The sequence below is a fragment of the Brachyhypopomus gauderio genome, chromosome 4, assembly GCF_052324685.1.
Source record: "Brachyhypopomus gauderio isolate BG-103 chromosome 4, BGAUD_0.2, whole genome shotgun sequence".
NCBI classification, from domain to species: domain Eukaryota; kingdom Metazoa; phylum Chordata; class Actinopteri; order Gymnotiformes; family Hypopomidae; genus Brachyhypopomus; species Brachyhypopomus gauderio.
Window position 1 is genome coordinate 28,397,568 of NC_135214.1, and position 27,187 is coordinate 28,424,754.

The window sequence follows — 27,187 nt, forward strand, 5'->3', positions numbered from 1 at the left end:
CAACCAACAAAATGGCAGCAAACGCAAGTCCAGAGGAACTGAGAAGCTTCCCGATGTAGTTCAAGGGAGTGAAGTGAGTAAGAAGGGCTCAAAGAAGAAATCTGTGAAGAAAAACCCAGAGTCTGTCATGGGCTCAAAGGACAAGAAGGCCAAGGACGAAGGCAAGAAGAAGAAAAGGGCCGAGAAAGAGGAGGAAGAGGAAGAGGGCGACTCTCCAAAGAAAAAGAAAGACAAGAAGGGCAAGAAAGGTTCCACAGACAGCGATGATGAGGGGAAAAAAAGCAAAGGCAAAAAAAAGAAAACCAAGACTGTGGACTATGTAGAGATCTATGAGAATGAACTAAGGAACTACGAACCAGAGAAGGTTGAGAACTACGAAGATGAGTACCACAAGAAGAAAGGTAAGGTCTCTGCAATTTTCCTTTATCTTCTTTTCTTCACTTCTTCAACCTTCAATTCATCAGCCTAATGCATTTGGAGTAGTATATGTTCAAATCTTTCGGTTATTTTCCATGCTTATTTTCTGTCAAAACGTCCTCTTCTCAAACATGAGTGTTTGAGCGATGTGCTGGGTGACGTTCCCATATATGAATTCTGTATATAAATTATTCACACAGGCTCTTCCTAGAATACCTTCTGTTTGAATCTGCTGACACTCAACACCAATAAGTCTCAAACACTTTCACCTGTCAATCCATTCACCAACAGTGTATGAAGTGGTCACTGTCACAGGAGATGTGGCAGGGGCAGGCACAGATGCCAACATCTTTGTCACTCTTTTTGGTGAATATGGCATCACTCCTAAGTTGCACCTTGCCAGCAAGTGAGTGTACATCTGATATCAGATCTATTGGAAATCCATAATCAGTCGTAGATCAGTGATGTAGACCTAATCATACATGTCTTATAAAGTTTACTACAATTGACCCGATGGTCTGACTGTGGTTTAAGTTTGTAAATGTTTAACATTATTCTTAAATTATTAAGGTTTCACAATGTATCATGTTTTTGATAATCTAATGTAACGTTACCTTTTCGTTTTTCCCCACACCTGCAGCACTGAAAAGAGGTATCTGCATGGTGTACTCCCTTTCATACAAGAGACACCAGTATAGACAAAGACTGTGTTGTGGTGTTTACTGAAGTTCCTGTGCACATGATATTCTAGAACCTTCCATTAAGAACCATTGGTTTAATTAGATGACGTTCTCATTAATAAAGAGCAGCTGTCTTAAGATTTTACTCTGCTAGCACTACTTCAAATGTTGGAAACAAATACAATATAAACATATGAATAGTTAAAAAAATAAAAAAGATTAAAAAAAAACAGATAAGATAATGTTTTGAATCATAAAAAAGCAGAATGCCATAAATTATAAATCACAGCATGAACAATATGAGAAGCAAATGGACTTTTAAAAGTGCATTTGAAAGTGTCCTGATGATAAGGGGATAGAATATCTGTGTGCAGAACGTGGGTGTGATGAACCTGGTGTGAACCCAGTTCCGTCACAGCCTGCCTATGCTTCAAATGTGCTTCACTTTTTATAGTTTTAGAACATTAGCAAATGATCTTTAAAACATCTACTCGTTCAACTGAATGCATTGTGTGTTAAGCAAACACATTTTCAATAGATACATGACACACTGGACATCAGTTGTGTTTTCTTCCTCCAAACATGAAGACTACTTTAAGCTAAAATGATGTAGAAGAATGTGACTGAAACATACTCTTAACTATGGAAAACGATGAAATGAAATGATGTAATGTTAGCATAACTTCCAAAGAAAGTGCATTACATTAGGCTTTTGTATACTGTTGATAATAATAAAAGTAATACAGCTACAGAAGTATAGAACTTCAGGTTATGTATAGAGGATGGTGTTCTATGCATTAAACTGTTGTTTAATGAATTCATTGTTAAGTTCATTAGTACTAAGTTCATCGTGTGCTAAGTTATCTTAATTAAAATAATTTACTTTTAGATTGCTTATATAATTAGTATCTTGTCTTATTGTCATTTGATTTGCTTACAGGAATCGAACTGCTTTTGAGAAAGGCAAAACAGATGTCTTCCGGATAAAAACGCACAATGTTGGGCCTGTAAAAAAGATTCGGTATGCTAGAATCACGCCTTTATCTGAGACTAGCTCCTTTGCAGGCTTCAACCACGCTATGAATCATTAATCCAGGTACAACTGCCCCCATTCACTGCAAGTGTCTCTTCTATTCTGCGTTTGAAGGATTGAGCATGATAATACAGGCCTAAATGCAAGCTGGTTCCTGGACCGCGTGGTGCTGACAGACATGAACAGGCCCCACCTACGATACTACTTCGCCTGCAACAGCTGGCTCAGCAGGAAGGAGGGAGACGGGCTTTTTGTGAGGGACCTTCTGGGCACTCTGGATCCCTCAGATATGCCAAAGTGTGGGTCATTATTCCGTCTTTATGTCAATGGGTGTCGCAACATTAAGACATTTGAAGTGATCCTTGAGCTGGAAATGCGGGAATGGATTTATAATCCTATTATATTATATTATATTATAATCCAATAAGTGTAGTATGTAATAATAATAAAATGTAAATGGAATCCTAATCTGGGAACAGCTACGTTGTAACCTGATTGGGTTTATGCATCTTCTGCAGATAACAAGTATATAGTGAGTGTCTTTACTGCAGACATCAAAGGCAGTGGGACAGATGCGGATGTGTTCATTAATATTTTCGGAGAATTTGGAGATACCGGTGAGAAGCCAATCAACTGCAATTCATCATGAGCACATTCACAAAAGAATTTGACAAAAACATGTTTCTGGAAACGTTTCAAACATACAAATGCATTCACACTGTGTTTCCTAAAGGGGAAAGGAGACTAGATAATGACAAAGACAACTTTGAGAGAGGAACAGAGGACAAGTTTACAATTGAAGCACCCAACCTGGGGAGAATAAATAAGATCACCATTGGCCACAACAACAAAGGCTCCTCTGCTGGATGGTTTGTGGAGAAGGTAATGACACAAGACAAGCCTGCCCTCCACTTTATCAGTTACAAAAATACCAGGCCTGTTGCTATGAGAACAATCTGTTTACTAGTTTTCCGGCTGCTCGGTTTCCGTTCACACAAGATTTCTTAAGCTTTTTGGCATATTTACAGACTAAGGGAGAACGATCTCTAGTGGAATAGTTCTTAATGGTGTTATTATCAGTTATCACCAGACCTTATGTAAACTTAAAGTATAATTACTATGCACTGATATTAAAATTGCAGCCAGGAATTAACAGGGGTGTGAATGTAACCTGAGTGACTCTGGGAAATGTTACTGTCTCATAAATTAGCATGATTTGGCTTTAGCCCTGTTTGGTCTTTCCAGTAGATCTCAGTCTGTGAGGTTTGGCCATGTGCCTTCCACACAATCTGTATCACTCAAACTACTCTGGGATGAGGTCATTCTCTCAGGCAGTAGTCACCTTATCTATGCTGAAAGGAAACACTACTCTACTCTGCTACTCTACTTTAACAGATTGGTTTTCCTATTTATGAGACCCACTACTTGGAGATTGGCACAAAGATTGTACACATGAACACTCGTTCATTCTATAAATGGCGTGTTTATAGTTTATCGGTGATACAAAGGTTTTTATATTCCTAAATATAATGGACATATTCAAACATATGACATATGAGTTGAAATAAAACAGCTGCTTTTTATGACCCAGTATGTTTTATTGTCATTATCATGATTTTATAAAATTAGCTGCAGGCTTGTTTTAATTTATAAATCACAATAGCAATAATGGCTTTGTTAACCATGCACTATTTTAATGCCTTTTAACAGCACTTACGCTGGCTGTGATTGGGCTGTGTTGCTGTTTAGGTGACAGTAGATGACCTGGGAAACAAGGCGATGTATGAGTTCCCTATAAGCCGCTGGTTTGCCATGGACGAGGACGATGGGAAGATTCAAAGGGATGTGTTAGTGGGAGGAAATCAGCCCACAGGTGCACAGTGATGCTGATGTTATAACTTGACATAGGGACAAACGTCTCAGAACAGATGTACCATGTTTGTGCTTGAGGCTTTTCACACTTTAATAATGCACTTAATCGTGTTTAGTTTTAAATATTTTAAATATAACTAAAGTACAAATTACAATACAGCACATATCCAAATCAGTCAGTCAAAAAAATCACTCTCTGTTTCAATCCTTCTTTGTGATTGAATGAGACCAGTGTCAAGTATAACAGAATCTGATTGCATTCTCTGTAACTCTGCCTTGCAGGCATTGTTTATAACGTGCAGGTGGTGACAGAGAACATCAGGGGAGCTGGCACCAACTCCAAAATCCACATGGTCATGCATGGCTCCAAAGGCGTGAAGAACAGTGGGAAGATCTTCTTGGAGGGGGGCAAATTTGAACGAGGCCTCACTGACATCTTCACCATAGAGATCGCAGCTCTACTGAGCCCCCTCAGCCGCATCACTATCGGCCATGACAACGGAGGGGTCAGCGCAGGGTGGTACTGTGAAAAGGTCAAACATGGTCTGATATTTTCATTAATTATTCTTGATGTAAATATTCGGACTGTCCCTCTTATAAGAAATGAGACTTGACTGAATGTGAATGGTTTTATCTCATGATAGTTAACAATATAAGCAGTAGTCTATTAATAACAATACTGTATTGGCATTTTTTTTTATCTTAAAAAAGTTGACACCTTAACTTTTGCTCTACAGAGTTTAAAATCTTTTTGGTGTTTTTTAAATTTTTTGTTTGTTCTCCCTCTATTTTAGTTTATATTCCAGAATCACTCTCCAGTTTGGAGCACTATTGACTATTTTGATCACTATTGACCTATTTTGTTTCAGGTAGTGATCTACTGCCCTTTCACTGGAATTGAGCAGACCTTCCCTTGTTCTAAGTGGCTGGATGAGCACGAGGGCGATGGACTGATTGAGAGAGAGCTTTACGAAATGGTTTCACTGCGTCAGAGAAGGCAGAAGAGTAATCTTGTTGCTCATAACAAATGGTCATGTGACAAGTAAAAGAAAGATCTTACAAGCTTCTGCTGTCGTGTCTCTGTTCCCCAGAGCACCCTTGGTCTCTCTGGATATGGACGTCTGAGCTTCCTGGAGCAGGCACGGATGCCTCTATTCTGTTTCAGATCTATGGAGAGAAGGGCAAGTCTGACGAGATGAAGTTGGACAACAAAACAGATAATTTTGAGCAGGGTCAGCTTGATAAGTTCATGGTAATTTTGGTGATTTGGGAACTCAAATTCTTTATTTCATATCCAGGAGAAACACAAAAACCACTGGGTCCACTTTCTGTTAATGCCTTCAGATTGAACTCCCCGAGCTTGGAAAGCTGACGAAATTACGAATTTGGCATGAAAAGCGACATCCGTTTGCAGGGTGGCATTTGAGCCGGGTAAGACAAAGCAGAGACTGCAAGAGGTGCAGAGATTTATGTTTCAGTTTTTTCGAGGTTTAGGTTTCAAGCGCATTAGTAAATATTGTTTTACGCTTCCAAAGGTGACAATACTGAAAACCTTAACAAAGGAGAAATTCAAGTTCCCATGTGAGCGTTGGCTAGATACAAATGAAGATGATAACGAAGTGGTGAGGGAGCTCCCTGCCACAGGCGATCTTATCCAAGAGCCACTGGCAGGCAAGACCCCCAGAGTGACTTCATGCAGTTTCTCAAGAGTGTCTTCATAACTGAGCTTCTATTGAAGAGTCATTGTAAATGCTCTGATAGGCAATTTTGTCAAAAAGCTTTTGACCAAATAGACTGGTTTTGGTGATTCGTATAGGAATAAAAAAAAACAAAATGAGAGATGTTGCCATATTATAATAGGCCACAGTTACAAAGAAGGTTATTTTGTTCTAGTCATAAAGTATCGAGTCACCGTCTACACTGGAACAGTCAGCGGAGGTGGCACGGATGCCCACGTTTTCCTCTGCCTGATTGGTGACAAAGGAGACACAGGTGATCGGGCCTTAGTCAACTGCAAGAACAATGTCAACAAGTTCGAGAAGGGCAATGTGAGCAGAGCCGTCCTCCTAAATCTGTTGCAAATGCAGGCACTCCTTTGGTATCCTCTGTATTCTTGTGTTTCACACCTTGCATTTGTGATTGTCTGCAGGCTGATGAGTTTATCGTTGAGGCAGTGTGCATTGGGCAGGTCCACAGGGTACGGATTGGCCATGATGGACGAGGAGGAGGGTGTGGCTGGTTCCTAGATAAAGTAGTAGTCAGAGAGGAAGGGCAGACTGAGTCTCAGGGCATAGAGTTCCCATGTAACCGGTAAGCATTCTGGTAAGTAGGTAAGCACTGTGATTAGAAAAATAGTTTGTTTCTTATAATACAGTATTTCTATCAATTCAGATGGCTTGACCGTAATGAGGATGATGGCCAGATTGTTCGGGAGTTAGTGTCGTTTTCTGATGGACAAAAACTCTTTAGTAAGTGTTATTTTCTTTGTACTTCTAAATATTCCTTTTCAATTTTAGCATATTAATTTACTTTAATAGTGTTTGTTTGTTCAATGGATTGCGGATGTAAAAACCTGCCTGTGCAAAGAGCATCCTTGAGAAACTGTAGGAGCTACTGTTTATGTTGCGATAGAAGGGTGGTGGTGTCCCTACGCACCTAGTACTAAGGAACGTGCTTGAAGAGATCACAGTGACTTGGTCAGCACGTACCTTATGAACGTTCTTGATTTCAGATGTCAGCTATCATATCGCAGTGAAGACAGGCGACATCAGCGGTGGCAGTTCAGACTCCAGGGTATTCGTCAAGCTCTATGGCGAGAAGGGTGACACCAGCACAATGATGCTGGTCGTCTCGGACAACAACTTGCCAAACTATTTTGAAACTGGCCGCGTTGACATCTTTACCATTGACACACGTGACATTGGACAAGTGCGTACAGCTCAGGGATTAATCATATCTGTAACAGTTCTAATGAATAAGGCATGGATAGAAAGAAATGCTTTACGCTGGAAACATCTAACAAATGGAATTGTTGTGTTGTTTTGTTTTTATTTAATTACCCTAGATCAGCCGCCTTATGATTGGTCACACCAACGAAGGCATGCGGGCAGGATGGTTTCTGGACAGTGTGCAGATCATGGTGCCAAACAGTGGGAGCCACTACATGTTCCCCAGCCATCGCTGGCTTTCTGAAGACGAGGCTGATGGCAGAACTGAAGTGGAGCTGTACCCAAGTGAAATACTGGATATTGAACAATGTACTCACTTCAATAGTGAAATATGTAGTCATGTATTGTATACCATATACCAGGTTCTTGGGTGGAAGTATTTTTCAAAGTAGCTGTATTTCAGCTATGTCTTTCCTTTCCTTGTCCCAGTGATAAATTATGAAATTACTATGGTGACGGGTGATGTTTGGGCTGCAGGAACCAATGCCAATATTTTTATTCAAATATATGGAGACCAAGGAAAGACAGAAGTTATCACCTTGAAAAGCAGATCAAATACTTTTGAAAGAGGGTATACTGACATATTCAAGGTAATGACTAGTGTTTTCTGGCATTTGTTATAACTATGTTGCTAGCTAATATTACTTTAGTGCTTAGGGTTTTTGTCTTATTTCAACCTCTGTTTTAAATATTTTACAATCTTAACACTCTACACTCTCTTGGTCATTAGATTTGTTGTAAAACAACAAAATAAGAAAAAAAAACTCACCCACAAAAAACAAACCCTGACAATCTTCTTTTCTCTGGAACAGATTGAAGCTAAAGATGTGGGGAAGATTTTTAAGATCCGAATTGGCCAAGATGGATCAGGATTCTGTGCTGGGTGGTTCTTGGAGAAAGTGGACGTAAAGTACTTGGTCATGGCCTTGGTGAAGAAAGAGAAGAAAGAAGACAAGAAGAAAAACAAGAAGAAGAAAAAGAAAGATGAGGAGGAGGAGGATGAGAGTGAGGAGGTGATGCAGGAGGTGGTGGAAACACTCTCCTTCCCCTGTGGTCGCTGGCTGGCTGAGGATGAGGAAGATGGGGAGCTTCTGGTGGAACTTCTACCTGAGGATAGCGAGGACTTGGAGGGTACCAACAAATTAGAACCCTTTATTTATTTAACCATTGATCTCTCTGCCCTATTTTGTCCCTTTTCTACTTGACCTTGCCTACTTGTGAATACGTTTCTCAGTTAGTGTATTTCTTAAAGTCTTAATGCTTTTTTGTGGATACAACTGAACAGTGGACACCCCCTTCCCTCATAGAGATCGAATATGAAGTCAATGTGTTCACTGGGAACATGTGGGGCGCAGGAACCGATTCCAACGTTTACATTACTATCTACGGTGAGAAAGGAGACACTGGGGAGCGCCGCCTGAAGAAGTCCAACAACCTCAACAAATTTGAGCGCAGTCAGGTGCGTGAGATTCAGACCACGTGATGTCCTGAATGCACTGCTGAATCAGAGATGAGTTGCAGTCTTTCAGAGGCTGGCCTGTAACCAACAAGAAGGAGTCAGGGAACCTGATAGAGTCCCTCCTGTTATTCACAGTAGATATTCTGGTATACCCTTACTCATCTGTTAACGTGAGCTGATCAATAATTTACACCACGCACTAAGCATGGTCCTCCTGATCAGGTCTACAGTAACACATCTAATCTGTCAACCAGTGCTGCCATTCTACTCTCACGTGTGCAGACATGCATGTTTGAAGCATGATTTATGACGATTTGTGCCGACGCCGATCCTAACAACACCCCAGTTCTGCAACAAGTCCCACATATCGGCTGTGTGCTCGTTGCAGAACGACACGTTCTCCATTACAGCTGTTGAAATGGGAGCTCTGAATAAGCTCCGGATCCGTCAGGACTCCAGCGTCTCCTGGTATCTGGACAGAGTTGAGATCACAGACACCAAGGATGACACCACGTGAGCGCAACTCATTGAAAAGCAGGGAATTTGAATGACGCTGATATTAAGGAGACACGTAATGATTACCTTTCATCCGAACCACAGTAGGACTGTAACATGTGAACTACAAGTAGGTTAACATTGGGCTCACGTACCAGGTACTACTTTCCCTGCAACCGCTGGCTGGCTGTAGACGAAGATGATGGGCAGATTGCCAGAGAGCTGGTACCTGTGGATGAGGCCTTCATGAAGAAGGACGAGGATGAGGAGGGCTCTGGAGCCACCTTAGGCCTGGAGCAAAAGGGTAGAGGAGATGATAATGCAACACTATATAACCTGAGGGAAACATTTTTACTCATTTCTTCTTTCCATCATTCAGGAGATTTCTGTATATGTTCAAAAATTGACCCAGAATGAGGGAGTCTAGAATATGCATTTTGAATTACAAAATATACTTTATCACTTCCCGACAGCTAAGTCAACAACATACACACTGAGAATCAAGACAGGAGACAAGAAATATGCTGGGACCGATGCCAACGTTTTTGCAGTTCTTTTTGGAGAGGCTGATGACACAGGTTAAAAGTTCTATACTGCCTTATTGACTAAAACTTAAGAAAAAAAACATTTAAAAAGAAATTGCCTCAGACAAGACTCCATAGTTTTGATTTGAAATGATTGCCACTGCATGGACATCACGTGTTCTTCCTCTCCCTACTGTTCTTTCACATTTTCTATAGGAATTGTTAACCTGAAGGCCAGTAAAACTCACAAGAACAAGTTTGAGCAGGGAATGATTGATGAATTCACTGTGGAAGCTGTTGATCTAGGAGAGCTTCAAAAGCTTAGAATTGGACATGACAACTCGGGTAAGGCCTAGGACTATCAAATTCAAAATCAATAGAACCTGTTCAATGTACAATATCAACAATAGTTTGTGAAAGAGAATGTGACATGAATGCTAAACAGAGGAGGGGTGACCGAGGTAGTTGAATAAGTCTTTGTGCTGACAGGATGCACTCGGCTGCTTCTAAAACTGCTAGCAAAGACAATCTGCCTGGTATCAAGTTGCTTGGCAACCTTACAGGAACTCTGTCCTGCTATTTATGTTTGATTAGTTATCGATGGAGCTCTTAAACCATTCATTTAGAGTCTTGTCTTTGTCAAGCATTGAACAGTCAGTAGAGAAAGGAAATAAACAACATTCAAAATTGTGTAAGACAGATAGGAACTGCCATTACTGCTAGTCTATATGTATACTGTGTGACATTGACTGTTAGTCCCTCCTAACATATCTGATGATATGAATAAATAGTCTGAATACTATGAATGATGAATAAATAAGTAATCTTAAACATGTAGTGGTAAGGAAAATGTTAGTCACAGAAAAAAATCATATATATCATATATATCATATCATATATATATATATATATATCATATATATCATATATATCATATCATATATATATATCATATATATATATTCGTAACAACTCAGCAGTTACAGAAATAGAATTGGCTAAAGATTAACTCAACAAATTGTGTAAATAGAGATATATTAACTGAAATATAATATTAAATATAATTGCAAGAAACATGTCTGTTGCATGTCTGGCTCTAACAGTCTGCATGCAGTTTATATACTGGCTAATTCTTGTCAAAAACATAAACAAAGACTACAACCATTTTGCTTAGCTTCATACTTCAGTTCATTCTGCCAAATATCATGTTCAACTAAGCCACTTAGCAATGTTGTATACAATACAAACTATTTAACTAAGAGCGATTCTTGAATTTTACACCATCGCAGACACGAGTGACTATAACATTGACTCCTCACCCATGCTGTTCATTCAGGAGGATCCTCTGGTTGGTTCTTGGATTGGGTGGAGATTAATGCCCCCTCTCAGGGTCAGAAACTTTGTTTCCCATGTGGCCGATGGCTGGATAAGTCTGAAGATGATGGGGCAATAGTGAGAGATTTGTACCCAGCCGAACTGCAGACAGAGCTTTACACCCCATGTAAGGCTAATCCTAGGTTGCATATTTTATAGGTTGCATCTATAAAACAGACCTGCAAGCAACTTTTTGGTTATCTTTTCTGCAGTTGTGCCGTATGAAATAAAAATCTTCACAAGCGATGTCTTTGGGGCCGGGACAGATGCAGATGTCTTTATCGCTCTCTATGGGCAGAATGGAATCTGCACTCAGCAGAAGTGTCTTTGTGTGAACAAACGAGAGAGACGCCTGTACTTTGAGAGGGGAGCGGAAGACATGTTCATTGTTGAGGTCAGCACGGCACAACTCCTTTTATACAGTTTGGGATGAATTGTAGTTTTTGAAAGTGACAACACAATGCTCTGTGACTGGGAAGCTGGAGGATATAGGAGACGTCATTGAGAAGATTCGCATTGGACACGATAACAGAGGCGTAAATCCTGGGTGGCATCTAGACCGAGTGGAGATCAGAAGGCTTTTAAGGAAAGGCAAGGTAATGTGAATTTTTTTGTCAGTTTTATTAATTTAAAAAACAAATATTTTTAGTTTCAGAGTTAGCTGAAGTTCAGCAGGGCTTGGGAGCTTCTCAGACATCCGTGTGTCTTCTCAGGGCTCAGAGACTACCATCCTTCCATGTGAACGATGGCTGGCAAAGTCTGAGGACGATGGTGAGACTGTGAGAGAGCTGGTACCCTCGGACATCATCACAGAGAAGCTCTTGAGAGATGGCACCCTCAAGTACATAGAGACAGAGGTGGATGACGCACTGGAGAGTATGTGGACACTTCTGTCAAAACTATATGTAGATATATGAAATTTAGAGACTTCTGGGTTCTTGGTTCTAGGTGTCATGAAGTCCGACACAGTTTGGAATGGGTTTTTTATCTGTTGTCCTGCAGCTCACACGTATAAGGTATCTGTGAGAACAGGAGACATGTATGGTGCAGGTACGGATGCCAAGGTATTCCTAACCATCTACGGAGACATGGGAGACACAGGAGAACGCAAACTCAGCAAATCGGAGACCAACAAAAACAAGTTTGAGAGAGGAGCAGTAAGTTTTCAACTGACAGTTTTGTCTACAGTCCAAACCTTGACAGGACTTAAAACACTAAAGTCTCTAGGAGTCTGAGTCTCTAGGCCTGCATTTGGTCTTTAAAGTATATATACTATTTCAGTATACTCATTCACTTTTTGCACATCTGATATGCAAATTCTTGATTCTAGGTTGATAAGTTCAACATTGAAGCAGTGGACCTAGGTCAGGTTTTTAAGATCAAAATACGCCATGATAACTCTCTGCCAGGGGCAGACTGGTACCTTGATCAGGTAGAAATCGTGGATGTGGACACAGATGAAGTCTTCATGTTCTTATGTGAGAGGTGGCTGTCAAAGAAGAAAGAAGATATGCGGATTGACAGAACATTTTATGTCAAGGTGATGAAATTTTACATGAATTCCTCTGTGTACAGTTTTCACTCGTCTGTATGATTTTAGGGACTGATGAATGTTTTTGAGCTTTTATTATTTTTTATCTCACCTGCTCTACCCGGGGTGTTTACAATTCAATCAGGGATATGAAGGTGAAAGGAATCCACAGAACGCAAAGAAAAAAATCCAGAGCTCCAAATCGAGCCTGGATAGCAACATGAACAAAAAGAAAAAGAAGAAGAGATCAGCAGTAGTGGAGGAGGGACCAGGTAACATTTCATCTTTATTAAGCGATCCAGTGTCATCATTTCCAGGGAAAATACTACTACTTCTCTCAAACTACTTCTCTAGTTAAACCACTGTGTTGACCCAAAATCCTTCATGCATTCTGAAATAAAGGACCACAAAAAATGAGCAAAGACTCATTTCCACTCTACCATTGGTGGGATTTTAAAAAAATTGTTTAAAAACTGTTTTGTGATCCACAGTGATCCCTTACCACGTCACGGTGTCAACAGGGGGAGGCCGTGATGCCAGTACCACCAGTCGGGTCTATGTGATCATAATGGGTCCTCATGATATTGAGACAGAGCGACTCTGGCTTGACCTTCCTCAAGGAAAGAAATGTTTTGCTGCCGAAACTATGGAGAACTTCGAAAGTTATGGACTGGATGTAGGAGAAATCAAGAGAGTGGAGGTAAGTCCAATATACATTGCAAACGTTATTGCAATTTGAAGGTTTAACGTAAAAAAATATATATAAATTGAATCATTATTATCTCTCCTTCTGGCAGTTAGGTCACACTGGAGTTACTCCAGAGAGCTGCTGGCTAGTAGATGAACTCTCTGTTGCAGTGCCCACTAAAGGCATCAAGTACATATTCCTGTGTAAGTGCTGGCTTGCCAAGGACAGGGGTGACGGCCTCACAGCAAGGGTGTTTAATGTACTAGATGCCACAACCATAAGTATCATTCAAAAGGTTAGTACAAACATTCCATGTCCATCACTGTTATATTCAGTGATGGCTTAGTTACATTGAAAAAGTAGTCCGATATCTCATTACTGATTACTCCTTTGAAAAGTAACTTAGTTACATTACTGATTACTTGACTTTAAAAGTAACTATGTTAGATTACAAGTTACTTTAGTAGTTACATTCAGCAGCAAAATGATTTTTGCCAATACTCACTTTATTCAAAGTGAATTTTTAACAGTAACAATGTATCTCCTGACATTACGTTTGTGTCGCTGTGTGGTATTATTTGTAAGTGTATTTGTAAATGTAATACAAGCAAAATTTTCAGTCAGACAGCAATTTGTTGTGAAACTAAATACAGTTGCAATTTCAAGCATTTTCAAGTAGGTTACTTTAGCCAAAATTCCAGCACTTTTCAAACCTGGAACAAATTGCAACATTACAATTCATCAGGTAAATGTTCCATCCCTGTTTTTGAGGGGTATTTCTTTTCACAACCACATATCGGAGAACGCTGCAAAGAATGACAAGTATAAACGCGTTCGCCGCTCTCACAGGTTCGCACACAGCGTGTGGAGTCGAGCTCTACGGTCAGAAAGCAAAAATATATATTTTCACTAAGGAAAAAAATTGTAATGCACATTTACTTGGATAAGTAACTTTAATCTGATTACTGGATTGGAAATAGTAACTCATTAGATTACTCGTTACTGAAAAAGTGGTAAGATTAGAGTAACGCGTTATTAAGTAACACGTTACTGACATCACTGGTTATATTTACAGTCAAAAAAATGTTGGCACCCCTGAATTTTTTCCAGAAAATTAAGTATTTCTCCCAGAAAATGATTGCAATTACACATGTTTTGTTATACACATGTTTATTTCTTTTGTGTGTATTGGTACAACACAAAAACAGAGGAAAAAAAGGCAAATTTGACACAATTTCACACAAAACTCCAAAAATGGGCTGGACAAAATTATTGGCACCTTTTCAAAATTGAGGGTAATTAACTTTGTTTCAAGCATGTGATGCTCATTCAAACTCACCTGTGATAAGTAACAGGTGTGGACAATTTAAAAATCACACCTAAGACCAGATAAAAAGGAGAGAAGTTGACTCAATCTTTGCATTGTGTGTCTATGTGTGCCACACTAAGCATGGAGAACAGAAAGAGGAGAAGAGAACTGTCTGAGGACTTCAGAACCAAAATTGTGGAAAAATATCAACAATCTCAAGGTTACAAGTCCATCAACCCATGGCACTGTAGCTAATCTCCCTGGACGTGGACGGAGGAGAAAAATTGATAAAAGGTTGCAACGCAGGATAGTCCGGATGGTGGATAAGCAGCCCCAATCAACTTTCAAAGAAATTCAAGCTGTCCTGCAGGCGCAGGGTGCATCAGTGTCAGCTCGAACTATCCGTCGACATTTGAATGAAATGAAACGCTATGGCAGGAGACCCAGGAGGACCCCACTGCTAATACAGAGACATAAAAAAGCTAGACTGCAGTTTGCCAGAATGTATGTAAGTAAGCCAAAATCCTTCTGGGAAAACATCTTGTGGACAGATGAGACCAAGATAGAGCTTTTTGGTAAAGCACATCATTCTACTGTTTACCGAAATCGGAATGAGGCCTACAAACAAAAGAACACAGTACCTACAGTCAAATATGGTGGAGGTTCAAAGATGTTTTGGGGTTGTTTTGCTGCCTCTAGAACTGGGTGTCTTGACTGTGTGCAAGGCATCATGAAATCTGAGGATTACCAAAGGATTTTGGGTCACAATGTAGGGCCCAGTGTCAGAAAGCTGGGTTTGCGTCCTAGGTCATGGGTCTTCCAGCAGGACAATGACCCCAAACATACTTGAAAAAGCACCCAGAAATGGATGGAAACAAAGCGCTGGAGAGTTCTAAAGCATGGGTTAAAGCAAGAAATTTTCATTTGACTGAAAATTTTTCCTGGCAAAAGACAATGCCAGTAATTATCATGGCCTGGCGGTTAGGGAACTGGTCTTGTGACCGGAGGGTTGTGGGTTCGATTCCCAGACCTGAGGCCATGACTGAGGTGCCCCTGAGCAAGACCCTTAACCCTCAACTGCTCACTTGTATAAAAATGTAAGTTGCTCTGGATAAGGGCGTCTGCCAAGTGCCATAAATGTAAATGTAAATTACTGACAATGTGGTGTAGTTGGGACAAGGCCTCTTTTGCCTAATTCTACATAATAAACACATTTATAAAGTATATTTATCTAAACAGCCTGTGTAAGGACAGAAGAGAGAATCTATGAAGCAACAAAATGCAACACCTGAGCAATAAATGTACATAAATGTTTATATAATGGAGTTATCTGGGGGTCCTCTTCCAGAAAATTATTTAAAAATCAAGTCAAATTTAATGAATCCTGGTGAGTTTTAAAAGGTATGAAGCTCTCTTGTTTTTATCAGATTCACTATAGCAAAAACATAAGCTGTAAGATTACCTGCTTTAAGTAGATATGTTACAAAAAAATTAAATATCCAAAAATGGCAAATTAAATCACACCACTGGATAGAGCTTTTAAATACAAACAGAACAACACCATCCATGTTAAATTGGTTTAGAAATAAAATGTTGACATTTTAATGGAAGAAATGCGCCTATTTTCTCCGACTGTATTAAAGCTAAATGAAGAAAAGTCTGTGATCGGTGGAGAGATTCTCCAGTATAAATAACCATAACTTCTATATTTCACTACAAATTCAAATAAAAATTGAAATGTAGTCACTTTATAGTATGGACTAGGGTTGCAACGGTATGAGATTTTCACGGTATGATAACCGTCTCAGAAAATACCGCGGTATCACGGTTATCACGGTATCACAGTTAGTTTGTATATTATTAAAAGATACACTGACCCTTAAAGAAATTACAACAAGTTATTTTTGTTCAATTAACTATTTATTGTAGAAACCTGGAACTATTGTATACAAAATGTGTCCTTTAAAAAAATAAGCTGTACACATGTTTATATAAATACTGCAAAATTAGAGAAACCTAAATCATGGATTTCAGTACAATTATTTAAGTTTAAATTATTTAATATCTGATAAACTCAGCCGGGGTCGCTGTCTGATCAACAACTGTTGTAAACGTCCGTTGTACTTCCAAGTTAGAATATAACCAGATACTGCAGGAAGAGAGGATTTATTTCTGACATGATCCTCACAATAGAGATTTCTATTTTAAGGCTTTCACACCGAGTCTGGTTTTAACATATCAAAAACAGGCACGTTAGAATTTGAAAATGAACGCATGTAAATTAATGGCGTCTTTCACATCCAGTGAAAGAAAGGACCTTAAAAAGCTAGGTTTATACTTTCACTAGTGACCGTAGCTCGCGACTCCGCACAGTTCTTTTGTCTTACGTTAACAAATACGAGCCTCTTGTAATTCCAGGACGAAACATGAGAGAACGTGAAGACGTTAAGATTGGGCGTTTTGGAAATAAACAACCATTAAATAATGTGATTAAATAAGCGAATTATTTCGAGTAAATTTATAAATATTTAACTTAATTAAGTTTAAGGTGCTGGGAAATATTGAAACGGACCTTTAAAGTTACGTACAAGTACTTTAATTCCACCTTATAAAGGTGTATGAACCCTGCAAACATGACTTTGTTCATTGCGCTGAGGCGCAGCGCGCGCAAAGTTACAAAATTCGAGAGGTGCACGACCTCGCGAATCGACAGCGCGCGAGACCAAGTATGTCCGGGCGGAGCCACCGCGATTACGTCATTTTCGCCGCTGATTTTAGTTTAGCTTTTTTTTGTTAAATAATGTGTTAAGTCTGATGCACTTTCTGCCATTCTCACCGCTGTGTGCGGAGTAGCTGAACCGGAGCGGAGTTGCGCATGCGCGGGTCAGTTTCTCCGCTGGCTTGCTTTTTACCGGTAATAAGCAAACGCACACGATATGATAACCGTGCATTTTAATACCGTGGTATACCGTGAAACCGGTTACCGCTGCAACCCTAGTATGGACATGACATTATAATATTCAAAATGAATGAACAAATGAATATTTAATTATTAGTACATTGGGCTGAAGCGTGGCGCGCGCGAAGTTACAAAATTCGAGAGGTGCACGACCTCGCGAATCGCCAGCGCGCGAGGCTCTCGCGCACGGGTGGAGCCACCGCGATTACGTTATTTTCGGCCCGCGGACCCTCGATTATATACATGTATATATATACATCCAGTGCTGAAGAGCACCAGTGAGAGAATCATATTTTGGCCACAAAACAGATAGCACGCGCGTGTGTGGTTTATTATGATTTGACGGAATTTTCCCCCCAAAAAATCAAATGACGGAAATCCGTCGTAGTGACGGAGAACTTTAACCCATGTTCTAAAGTGGCCAGCAATGAGTCCGGATCTAAATCCCATTGAACACCTGTGGAGAGATCTTTAAATTGCTGTAGGGAGAAAACACCCTACAAATATGGAGACTTGAAGCAATTTGCCAAAGAAGAGAATTTTGTCCGGCCCATTTTTGGAGTTTTGTGTGAAATTATGTCAAATTTGCCTTTTTTTCCTGTTTTTTGTGTTGTTCCAATAGACACAAATGAAATAAATATGTGTATAACAAAACATGTGTAATTGCAATAATTTTCTGGGAGAAATACTTAATTTTCTGGAAAAAATTCAGGGGTGCCAACATTTTCGGCCATGACTGTATATAATGTGATATTGAATAGTCTCTGAGATGCAGTGCTTAACATACCACTAAATACAAGCATTTTCTGTGATTTCTTACACCTTGCTCTCTTTAGGTCATCTGCGAGATTACTGTTGTTACAGGTGACACCCAATATGCAGGTACAGACACCAACATATTCATAACTGTGTTTGGGGCCAACGGGAGTACAGAGGAAATTCTGCTCCCCAAGAATGAGGACAGGTGATAATTTCTTAAAGATATTGGGGGTAAACAATATTAGGACAAAAAACAGAATTAAAGCCTGAATTAACTGATAAACATCATTATTCTGCTATTCACTCATTATTTTTCTAGGTTTGAGAGAGATCAGGAGGACACATTCAACTTGGAGATTGATGATATCGGTGCTCTTAAAAAGCTAAGAGTTCGTGTTGATGGGATGGGAAGTCGACCCGACTGGTTTCTTGACAAGGTTAACTGAATCATTTGATTGACAGTATTGAGCCAAGTAATCACCCTCAGTGCTTTTGATTCCAGGTGTTAGATCAGTTAGATCCAGCTGGTTGTCAGCTGGATCCAACTGACAGCATGCTGAGAGGTCGATCCTGTCGGACATGGCTGATGATAAACTGTGTTTGTGGTTTGTGTTCCACTGTTGTCAGTGTCTTCTTGTCCTGTTACATGACCTAGATTATCATGCGAAACCTGAGCACTGACGAGGTGTCAGTTTTCACCTATGAGAACTGGCTGTCGAAGACTAAAGGGACCAAGAGAACGAAGGTGTGCGAGCTCCCCGCGGTGGTGGACGATGACGTTATGGTGGAGGCAACCACCTACATCGTTCATGTTAAAACCAGCGATGTCACCGGTTGGTCATCATCTCTGCACAACAGCACAGTCATAAAGAAGTTATAGACGTGCATTGGAATTAGATGAAATATTGATACATTTGCATCATTTCATCATATGCAAAAAAGACACATTAACATCTCAGTTACAAGGAAAATAAATATATTACCTATAACTGAAAGCCAACAGATTTGTTAATACTTGTTAACATGTCTTTCCACATGTCTTCCAGGTGCAGGCACAGATGCCAATGTGTTCCTGATCATCTTTGGGGAGAACGGTGACACTGGCACTCTGGCACTCAAGGAGTGCAGCAACAGGAACAAGTTTGAGCGCAAACAGATGGACGTGTTCCGCTTCCACGATGTCCTGAGCTTGGGGGAGCTTTCCAAGATCAGGGTGTGGCATGACAACAAGGGTGAATGCAAAATACCACCCATTTCACAATGGCAAAACCCTCCTAATGTCATGTGTCCTTCAATATATATATACAGTAAAGTTCTATCCTGTCAAAAGCAGTATGGGAGTTCAAAGAAAAAAATATTTGTTTTTGGGCTTCCAGGTCCTGGGCCAGGCTGGCATTTGGAAAATATCGATATAAAAGATGAGCTCATGGACCAAACGTTTCGCTTCCCTTGTGACCGCTGGCTGGCCAAGAACAAGGACGATGGTCAGATTATACGGGAACTGGCATGTGCCAACAATGATATCCTGGACCTCAGTGACAAGACTAGTAAGATAGTCTTTACACCTGCACTGTGTGCTACATGCTTTTTACATTTGTCAACACATTGCGATAATTGGATGGGCAAGTCTGTGCATACACTATTTTCATTTTCACTTTCCTTAAAGAATATGAAATTGACATTACGACAGCCAACTCTGACGAGGCAGAGACAAAGGAGAACGTCTGGATTGTGCTTGAGGGCAAGAGATCACGTTCAAAGGAGTTTATGATGGAGAACTCCTCAAAGAAGAAAAGATTCTTGCAGTATGAATGCATGAAATTAGCCTGGCCTACAGAATTAAAATCATACTCCTGATCTTTAATTTTTCTGCACAGTATATGTCATTCTGTTATTGAACCCCACAGTTTTTGCAACCTCTGTCGTATATGTTATGAGGTGGAAAAAGTACCACAAATTTAATGTGTGCCACATATTACGATGTAATATAATATGTAAAGTTTCAGCAATTATAAATGATCTCAACACTTTCTTGTCCAATCTAGGGGCGCTACTGACTCATTTGAGTTTTCCTCTAAAAATCTGGGAGACATTGTTGGGATCTCTTTGGGCCATTTAAAAAAAGACAAAAAGGTGAAGAACGAGACATACTGGCATGTTCAGGAAGTGGTGGTAACAGAAAAGGAGCTACAGAACAAGTAAGGCTTTCCTTCGGTTCATCTAACGAAGGATGAAGGATGTCTTAATTTGTCCACAAATAACATTGTGTCTCTGTCCTTCACTCCTGTACAGGTACATTTTCCATTGTGATACAAAGATCCCTCTCACTACAAGGAAGGACCAGTTTGTGACTTTCGAGTGCACCAGAACCGTTGAGAGCTTCGCCAGCAAAGTCCGCAATTTAGTTCCTGTCAAGTACGAGATCGTCATCATCACCGGAGACGTGAAGGGAGCCGGCACTGATGCCAATGTTTATATCACTATATATGGCGTCAATGGAGACTCGGGACAGCGGCCGTTAAAGCAGAAGTTCAGAAACCTGTTTGAGAGGGGCCGTACGGACAGGTTTGTGCTGGAGATGCTGGACCTGGGTGATCTCCTGAGGGTAAAAGTGGAACATGACAACAGTAGCCAAACACCTGGCTGGTACCTGGAGTGCGTAGATATTACAAACACTGCCAACTGGGTGACCACCATCTTTGTTTGTGGAAAATGGTTAGACAAGAAGAAGGCAGATGGAAAAATCGAAAGAGTCTTATATCCCAAATACTGACACCTTTTTGGCAGTTTTTACTTCATTTATTTACATTTTTGAATATTGGTTAATTTTGAAATAGGTGTGTTTCTGCTTTTATAAGACAACATTAAAGGCCAATATTGAAGCTTACATAATAATAGTATTGTATTTGTTTTTAGACAAAAGACCAATTTTGAAGCATTTTAAACATTTTATTTGAAAAACACATACAAAAAGGTCATATACAAGACAAGAAATTAAAAAAGAAAGAACAGTTTGGGTTAAGCTATGCAACTTTTTGCATCATTAGTAATAAATACAGTACAAAATCCACCAAAAGTGAATCTAAGTTTTTTTTTTTTACGCAATATACACTTAATCTAGTTATCATACATGATGATCGAGCTATTGCTTAAATATCGTCAATACATTTTTTTTTTCTACTTGACTATAAAATATTAATGTCAGAAAACATAACGCATTAACAGCAACAGCAGTGTCTTATACAAAGAGCCACTTCCCTTTCACTGGCAGGTTATTCAATATTTTTGTTCTTTTTTATTGTCAGCAGCAGAAAAAACATCAGAAAGATTTATGGTAAAATATCTGAACATATCTATCCATTCTCATACGTATATTAAAACCTGAGAAAGACATGCATTATAGAGCTTGTGCTTTAGGGTCTACTGTTCGTTCTGTTTGCGAAACATAATACTATTGCTGTATGTGTAAAATCATCAAGGGTAGTGGAGCAAAGAAAGAAGACATTGAGGCTGGTGAAGGAAACCATAAAAGATGGCGTGACTTCACTAATATCATTCTGCCTGCCATTTCAGGTATAAGCAAATAAATAAGGGTTCCCGCGTGTCCGTTAATGAAACCTGGAAATAACTCATATCTAGTGGTCTGTGTCAAAGTCAGACCTGACACACACAATTAAGCTGTTGAGCATTTTCTCATCTTCATCTGAATTGTATCCAAATATCAATCTATCAAATTGCACCTTTAAAAATACCAGTGGCTATAGTTCAAAGTGAAATGTAACCTTTTTTCCTGGAGAAAGGTCAAATAATTCTGAATTTTGTCCATTTTCATCTAAAGGTAATGAACAAAAAGAAACCTGTAATAATAGTAATAATGGCCATTTTATATGTACTACTATTAGTGGTTAATGCATCTTGAGAATTATTTAGCTCCAGGCCCTGTTACAACATAACAAAAAAAACAAAAAAACAAAAATGAAAGTTAACAAATAGGAAATAAAAATAATCTCATGCATAAACACAAGAGTAAATTAATGTGACGGGTTTCTATAAAATACAATTCCAGCTAACAGAAAGCATTAGGATGGCTTGGACAAATGGCTAATCACAGTACATCTCACTTTACACTAAGCTGTGTTGTAATTCAACCTTTTTTCTTCTTCAGCGTTAGACCGCTAACCGAGTTAGGAGAATTCAAATCATGGCGCACGTTTTTCAGATGCCAGTGAGAGGGTAGCCAAGCTGAGAGTGCAAAATAGGAGATACATGCAAAACCTTTCCAGTCTATAGCAGTTTGTCTACTAGATCACAGCTGATGAATTTGTTGAAATTGCATTAATGGAACGTAACCAAATCCACAGCACCACACACTAACACATTTCAGTACACCCTTTTGATTTTTTTTTTTGTTTGTTTTGTCTCTTTTTCTCCTTTAAAGTACAAATGCATGCAAAGCACTCCCATTAAAGTATGCACAATGAGGTATTTATACATGTTATGTCTATGGAAATAAATAGATTAAATTGCTAAACTAAATCAAAACTTAAATATGCACCCATAGTAGCTAAGGTTAGTCATAAATTATGATTGTTAAATACTTAAGGCATTTTGACGCACAACATCCTGTGTAAACTATAGAATGCTGGACACAGGAAATGAGAAAAGATTGCTTTGTACCCTCCGAAGTAAAATGTACACTGAAGCCACAAAAGGAAGCCCGACAGACACACACACACACACACACACTCACACACAAGTCTAGTAAGTGTTATCAACACTAAATTCTCACTGCGACAATCATAATATAAATAATAATAATAACAATAATGCCAATTTTATGACAGAATTGAAATATATACGTCTCCATTTCTTGGCTCTTTTTCAAGCACAATTTGCCACAACGCTTATAATCGACACCTGGGAAAGCCGGAGATTAAAGCAAGCGGTTTGTACTGATCAACGTGGAGTGGCGTTGTGGCGCACTATTGACTACTTGTGCTCAGAAAGGCTACCGAGCCCCAGAGTCACACACATTTAAGAGCGGTCGGTGAGGGCTTCAGCTGGCACGGTACAAGTGGAGAGGGGTGATACGCGGCTGGCGACGCTACTTTGTGTGGATGGGGTGTAGCGTACGGTACAGGAGTGAACGCGGCGTACACATGTTAGCACTGTTCAAAGAGACGGGTCACGGAGTGCAAACGCATAAGCAGGGACGAGAGAAAAATTCACAATCACATCGAAGTCAGGCAACCTCATAATATAGTGCATTTACAAAAATAACAGCTAGCTACATTAAGACAACAATAAATATTATTCCAGCATTGCCGCTACTTATTTGAAATGGTGAGAAGCTGAACCAGCCCCACAGCAAGGTTGGCATAATCAACAATAATAAGGGAAATAAGGACAACGAACAGAAAGGATGAAAACAATTAACTCAAATTACAGCTTAGAAAAGTTATGTTTGGTATCTATAAAACAATGGCTTTTCTCCCTTTTCATCTCCTCCAGACATGGCAGCAACAGGTTTCATGCACAATATGACGTCAGAGCTGCTTTCATAGCTGAGTACTCTACATATACACCGTACGTCCAAGCGATACCACACTTACACTGCTAATGGAAATACTGAGAAGTAGGCTGTTGCTATTAGAATGTGTGCTTGTCCTACAGGCATTAGGGTATACATTACACTCTTGGTTACTTCAGTGACAAGTTGAGAACACAGTGTCTTCAGAATTAGTAGGAGAGCTCTCATGCACGAACCGTTCGTCCTTCCATTACGTTTCCATAAAAAACAAACAAACAAAAAAACAAGTAAAAAAAAAAAACAGGAACAAAAACAAAAAAAATGCCCTGGCCACTCACAGAACATGCATTTTGAGGATACTTTTCTAAGCATGGAGAGTTCACAAGCACAAATACATACTGTCACAGCTTATATCAAGCCTGGCCTTGCTGTCACCATGGTTACAGAAAGTACATTAAGCATCACTTCTGATAATTACAGTTAAGGATAGTTTGTTAGTATCGGTTCATACAGTTGGATTACTTGACTTGTGAGAACAAAGTTATCCTTACATGTTTCCTACTAGGATTTTTGTTTGAAATCCATCGCTCCTTCCCATCTATGCTTTGCATTTCAGAACAACGTGCCACGCACGCTGACTGTTCCCATACAGTACTCCATTAGAGCACTTGAGTTGATCTGCTACACCATAGAAGAGTGCAGAGCATCAGAAATACATGACTGACTACTTCTAACATTCAGAAATTTGGAAGCTTCTTAATGCTTATGTTATAATGCGAGATCCATTATCGGCTGAGACATCACGAGAGAGGAAAAGCTTTAGGTTATCTGCAGTCGAGATCGTCCAGGAGATGCGCTTACTGTCCTAAACACACAGAAGGTGCATGCAAGGGACTTTGACAGGATCCATCTCAACGACAGACGCAGCAAAACCCCAAGACCCACTGAAACCTGCCTGGGACGCTCGTACAGATCTGAACATTCGTCTCCATGAACTGCCCTACCCCTTCCTGTTTTGCTCACTTCCCCGTTTGTCTTAAAATCCTACCTGCTTCACGTCTTCGGTTGGCTCAGAAGGCAAGGTCAAAGGTGAGAGGTGATGAAGAGACAGACATTTGGCAAAGTACCCAAAATGGGAGAGGGAGAAAGGACAGGGTTTTCACCAACGCTACATAAGACATCAGCTGTCTGGCGTCAGCTGGGTCTCAATGTCCACCCTGCAAATGGGACACTTCTTATTGGTTGCAAGCCACTGATCGACACAGGCCTGATGAAAGAGATGCATGCAGGGTAATCTCCTAAAATAAAAAAAAATAAAAAAAGTTAGCTTCAACTGGGCTTAAGTATAAATAAGAACCAATACATCAACGTATGAGCATTGAATATAGAAACGTGATGCATGAAGTACCTCACATCTTCTCCATCTTCAAGCATCGACAGACATATCGTACACTTTTCATCTGTGTCCAGCTCATCCTCATCCATCCCTATCTTCATCTCCAGTGGTCTTCGCTAGAGAGGAGCACAAAACAAACACATGAAAAGATGCAACTAAGCAGGGTGTGTTGGGGGATATGCGCATGACTACAACATACCAAAAACAAATGTCCCCAGTGCTGTTAAAAGTCAATGCATTATGTTACATGTCTAATCAAAAAACAATATTTCTGCTGAAAACATGAGAACTATGAAAGAAGCCTGAATATATGGGATTAAAACCCAATAATATTATCAAGATTTCCTTGTACAGATTTAGCTTTAATTTTATATATTGTTATTTCAGTCAATATTCTCTGGTGTGCAATTAAAGTGACTAGACTTCGATAAACGTTTTGCATGTTTCATTCCACATGTATTCAGATTTCATTCCATATTTTAAGGTTTAAAATTCCATATGTTCAGGTCTTCATATTCTATGTTCAGGTTTCAGTCTTTGCTCACCTTTTTGTACTTATGAGGAAATGTAAACCTCTCGATTGTTGTCTGCACAGCCCCTCGGTTCACATTACCGAGCCTGTCTTCTAGCTGTAAGAGTTCCTGGGATTAAAAATACACGTATTTGTCTTTTTGTATTCCAATGTACCATAAAGCAAGCATCCAAAAAAGGCTGATTTATCTACTCATTTAGAACTTTTAAAGACCGCCTCCAGTGAAAATTAGGTTTTTAACCTTGTTAACATGTGTATGTGGTTTCATGCTAGAAGACAATTCATGTGAAATAAGCAGTCACCACTGTGGCTGAGGGTTGTCACTGGTTTCAAAGACCAGGTTTAATGACATTCAAGGTTTCATAAATCACAAACTTAAGAAATCCCAATGTATATTGCTAGCTTTCACTAAGTTTAACTATTTTCAAAACGATGGCAGATAGGTGTTCTGCTTTTGACTGCAAAAGGACAAAATATGAGCCTTCAAGTTTTCCCAAAGGATCTGGAATCCAGAGGGAAATGGGTGCAGTTTGGAAAAGGTAATGTTTGCTAATACAAGCATCTGGAGAAAGCTGCTTTCTGGACACTTCTCCTACATCTTACATTAGCAATACATTATCAGCTGTTTGATAACAGCCACACCAAATATTCATATCACCTGTTATCATTATATTGCTAAAGCTGTAGAGAGCAGTACATAAAATACATTGCCATTCTCATACATTGACATGTAGGCACCTCACTCCTCAATCAGTTTCCAATTTGAGCATGTTTGCCTGAATTACTTCAATATTACCTCTTGCCTTTATATACCATACAGCAGGGGTACTCAACTGGCGGACCGCGATCCGGATCCGGACCCGAACGCGATCCTGTCCGGACCCAATCTCATTCCTGATTAACTGGATTTCAGGGCTATTGAAAAAACACTCCGTCACGAGTGTTACGTTCGCCACCCCGCTCAACAACTTACGTTCGCCACCCCCACCTCCCCGCCCATCAACTTACGTTCGCCACACCACCCCCCCCCCAACAACTTACGTTCGCCACCCCCCCCCCCCTCCCCCTCCCCCGCTCAACAACTTACGTTCGCCACCCCCGCCGCACCGGACCTCAGGTCACAGGTATCTGCCAAAATTGGACCGCGGACAAATTTAGTTGAGTACGCCTGCCATACAGTATATACAGCCGGTTAATAACAAAAGGAAAGGTGGAGATAGAGGCAGAGATTTTGCATACGTAGATCTGCATGACCTGAATGAAGGCAAATGTGTACAGTTACATTTAAGCCACCTTTGGGGTATTTGGGTTTTTTTGGGGGGGAAACTGCTTCTAAACATGTAACTTGTATGAACAGAGGTGTTTTTTAGGAGTTTATTCGATAACTGGAGAGGGTCTTTAACAGCACTTTGTAAATAAGCTGATCCAATACTAACTACCTCTACAGACTCAATTAAGGAACGTTTAGTCAGAGATGAGTCAGGATGGGACTTGACAGTACCTCATAACTTTCCCGCACAGCGGTGGCATGGCGAGATGGATTGAGACCTTGCAGGGTCAGCAGATGCAACTGTGGATAAGGGTAGTTTCTGATCTCATGGACAACCTGTAAAGGAAGGCACCAAATCCACCACAAATCTCAATCCTGACAATTACCAATGTAATTCAGTGGGATTTGATA

General features: G+C 39.9%; 2 protein-coding genes and 1 long non-coding RNA gene across 6 annotated transcripts in view; 1 reads left to right on the forward strand and 2 right to left on the reverse strand.

The window, feature by feature from the left end:
- On the forward strand, window positions 1-21,091 carry loxhd1b (lipoxygenase homology PLAT domains 1b). The gene is made up of 41 exons (XM_077003565.1): window positions 1-401; window positions 709-823; window positions 2,038-2,118; window positions 2,245-2,429; window positions 2,649-2,747; window positions 2,864-3,012; window positions 3,880-4,003; window positions 4,285-4,535; window positions 4,872-5,007; window positions 5,094-5,254; window positions 5,347-5,433; window positions 5,538-5,673; window positions 5,896-6,050; window positions 6,152-6,312; window positions 6,394-6,470; window positions 6,734-6,930; window positions 7,067-7,259; window positions 7,380-7,540; window positions 7,763-8,081; window positions 8,258-8,409; window positions 8,798-8,922; window positions 9,063-9,208; window positions 9,378-9,482; window positions 9,645-9,773; window positions 10,765-10,929; window positions 11,015-11,196; window positions 11,282-11,398; window positions 11,516-11,678; window positions 11,805-11,959; window positions 12,133-12,342; window positions 12,479-12,605; window positions 12,825-13,033; window positions 13,131-13,316; window positions 18,126-18,253; window positions 18,368-18,485; window positions 18,704-18,881; window positions 19,095-19,280; window positions 19,425-19,595; window positions 19,715-19,853; window positions 20,094-20,246; window positions 20,341-21,091. The coding sequence occupies exons 1-41, from the start codon at window positions 128-130 to the stop codon at window positions 20,819-20,821; spliced, it is 6,786 nt and encodes a 2,261-aa protein (XP_076859680.1). The 5' UTR covers window positions 1-127; the 3' UTR covers window positions 20,822-21,091.
- LOC143512840 (uncharacterized) lies at window positions 3,870-7,321 on the reverse strand. The gene is made up of 5 exons (XR_013130527.1): window positions 7,062-7,321; window positions 6,711-6,809; window positions 6,129-6,244; window positions 5,063-5,169; window positions 3,870-4,525 (listed from the first exon to the last, which is right to left on the reverse strand). It is a non-coding gene; the product is annotated as an uncharacterized LOC143512840 (long non-coding RNA).
- ark2cb (arkadia (RNF111) C-terminal like ring finger ubiquitin ligase 2Cb) overlaps window positions 21,073-27,187 on the reverse strand; it is a 13,248-nt gene continuing 7,133 nt past the window's right edge. For 2 of the 4 annotated variants that reach the window (XM_077003562.1, XM_077003563.1), the window contains exons 5-8: window positions 27,008-27,112; window positions 25,520-25,615; window positions 24,987-25,090; window positions 23,849-24,876 (exon numbers count right to left, since the gene is read on the reverse strand). In XM_077003562.1, coding sequence (XP_076859677.1) covers window positions 24,759-24,876; window positions 24,987-25,090; window positions 25,520-25,615; window positions 27,008-27,112 — 423 coding nt within the window. In that variant the 3' untranslated portion in view covers window positions 23,849-24,758. Of the gene's footprint in view, window positions 23,823-23,845; window positions 24,877-24,986; window positions 25,091-25,519; window positions 25,616-27,007; window positions 27,113-27,187 lie in introns of those variants that run through there. The other 2 variants (XR_013130526.1, XM_077003564.1) reach the window with 2 other exon arrangements.

Bases quoted from the DNA above. Each gene is read 5' to 3' on its own strand.
- loxhd1b (XM_077003565.1), top strand. From the start codon at position 128: ATGGGCTCAAAGGACAAGAAGGCCAAGGACGAAGGCAAGAAGAAGAAA. The intron at 6,313-6,393 runs GTAAGCATTCTG...CTATCAATTCAG, and splicing joins ATAGAGTTCCCATGTAACCG to ATGGCTTGACCGTAATGAGG. The intron at 8,410-8,797 runs GTGCGTGAGATT...TGCTCGTTGCAG, and splicing joins ACAAATTTGAGCGCAGTCAG to AACGACACGTTCTCCATTAC.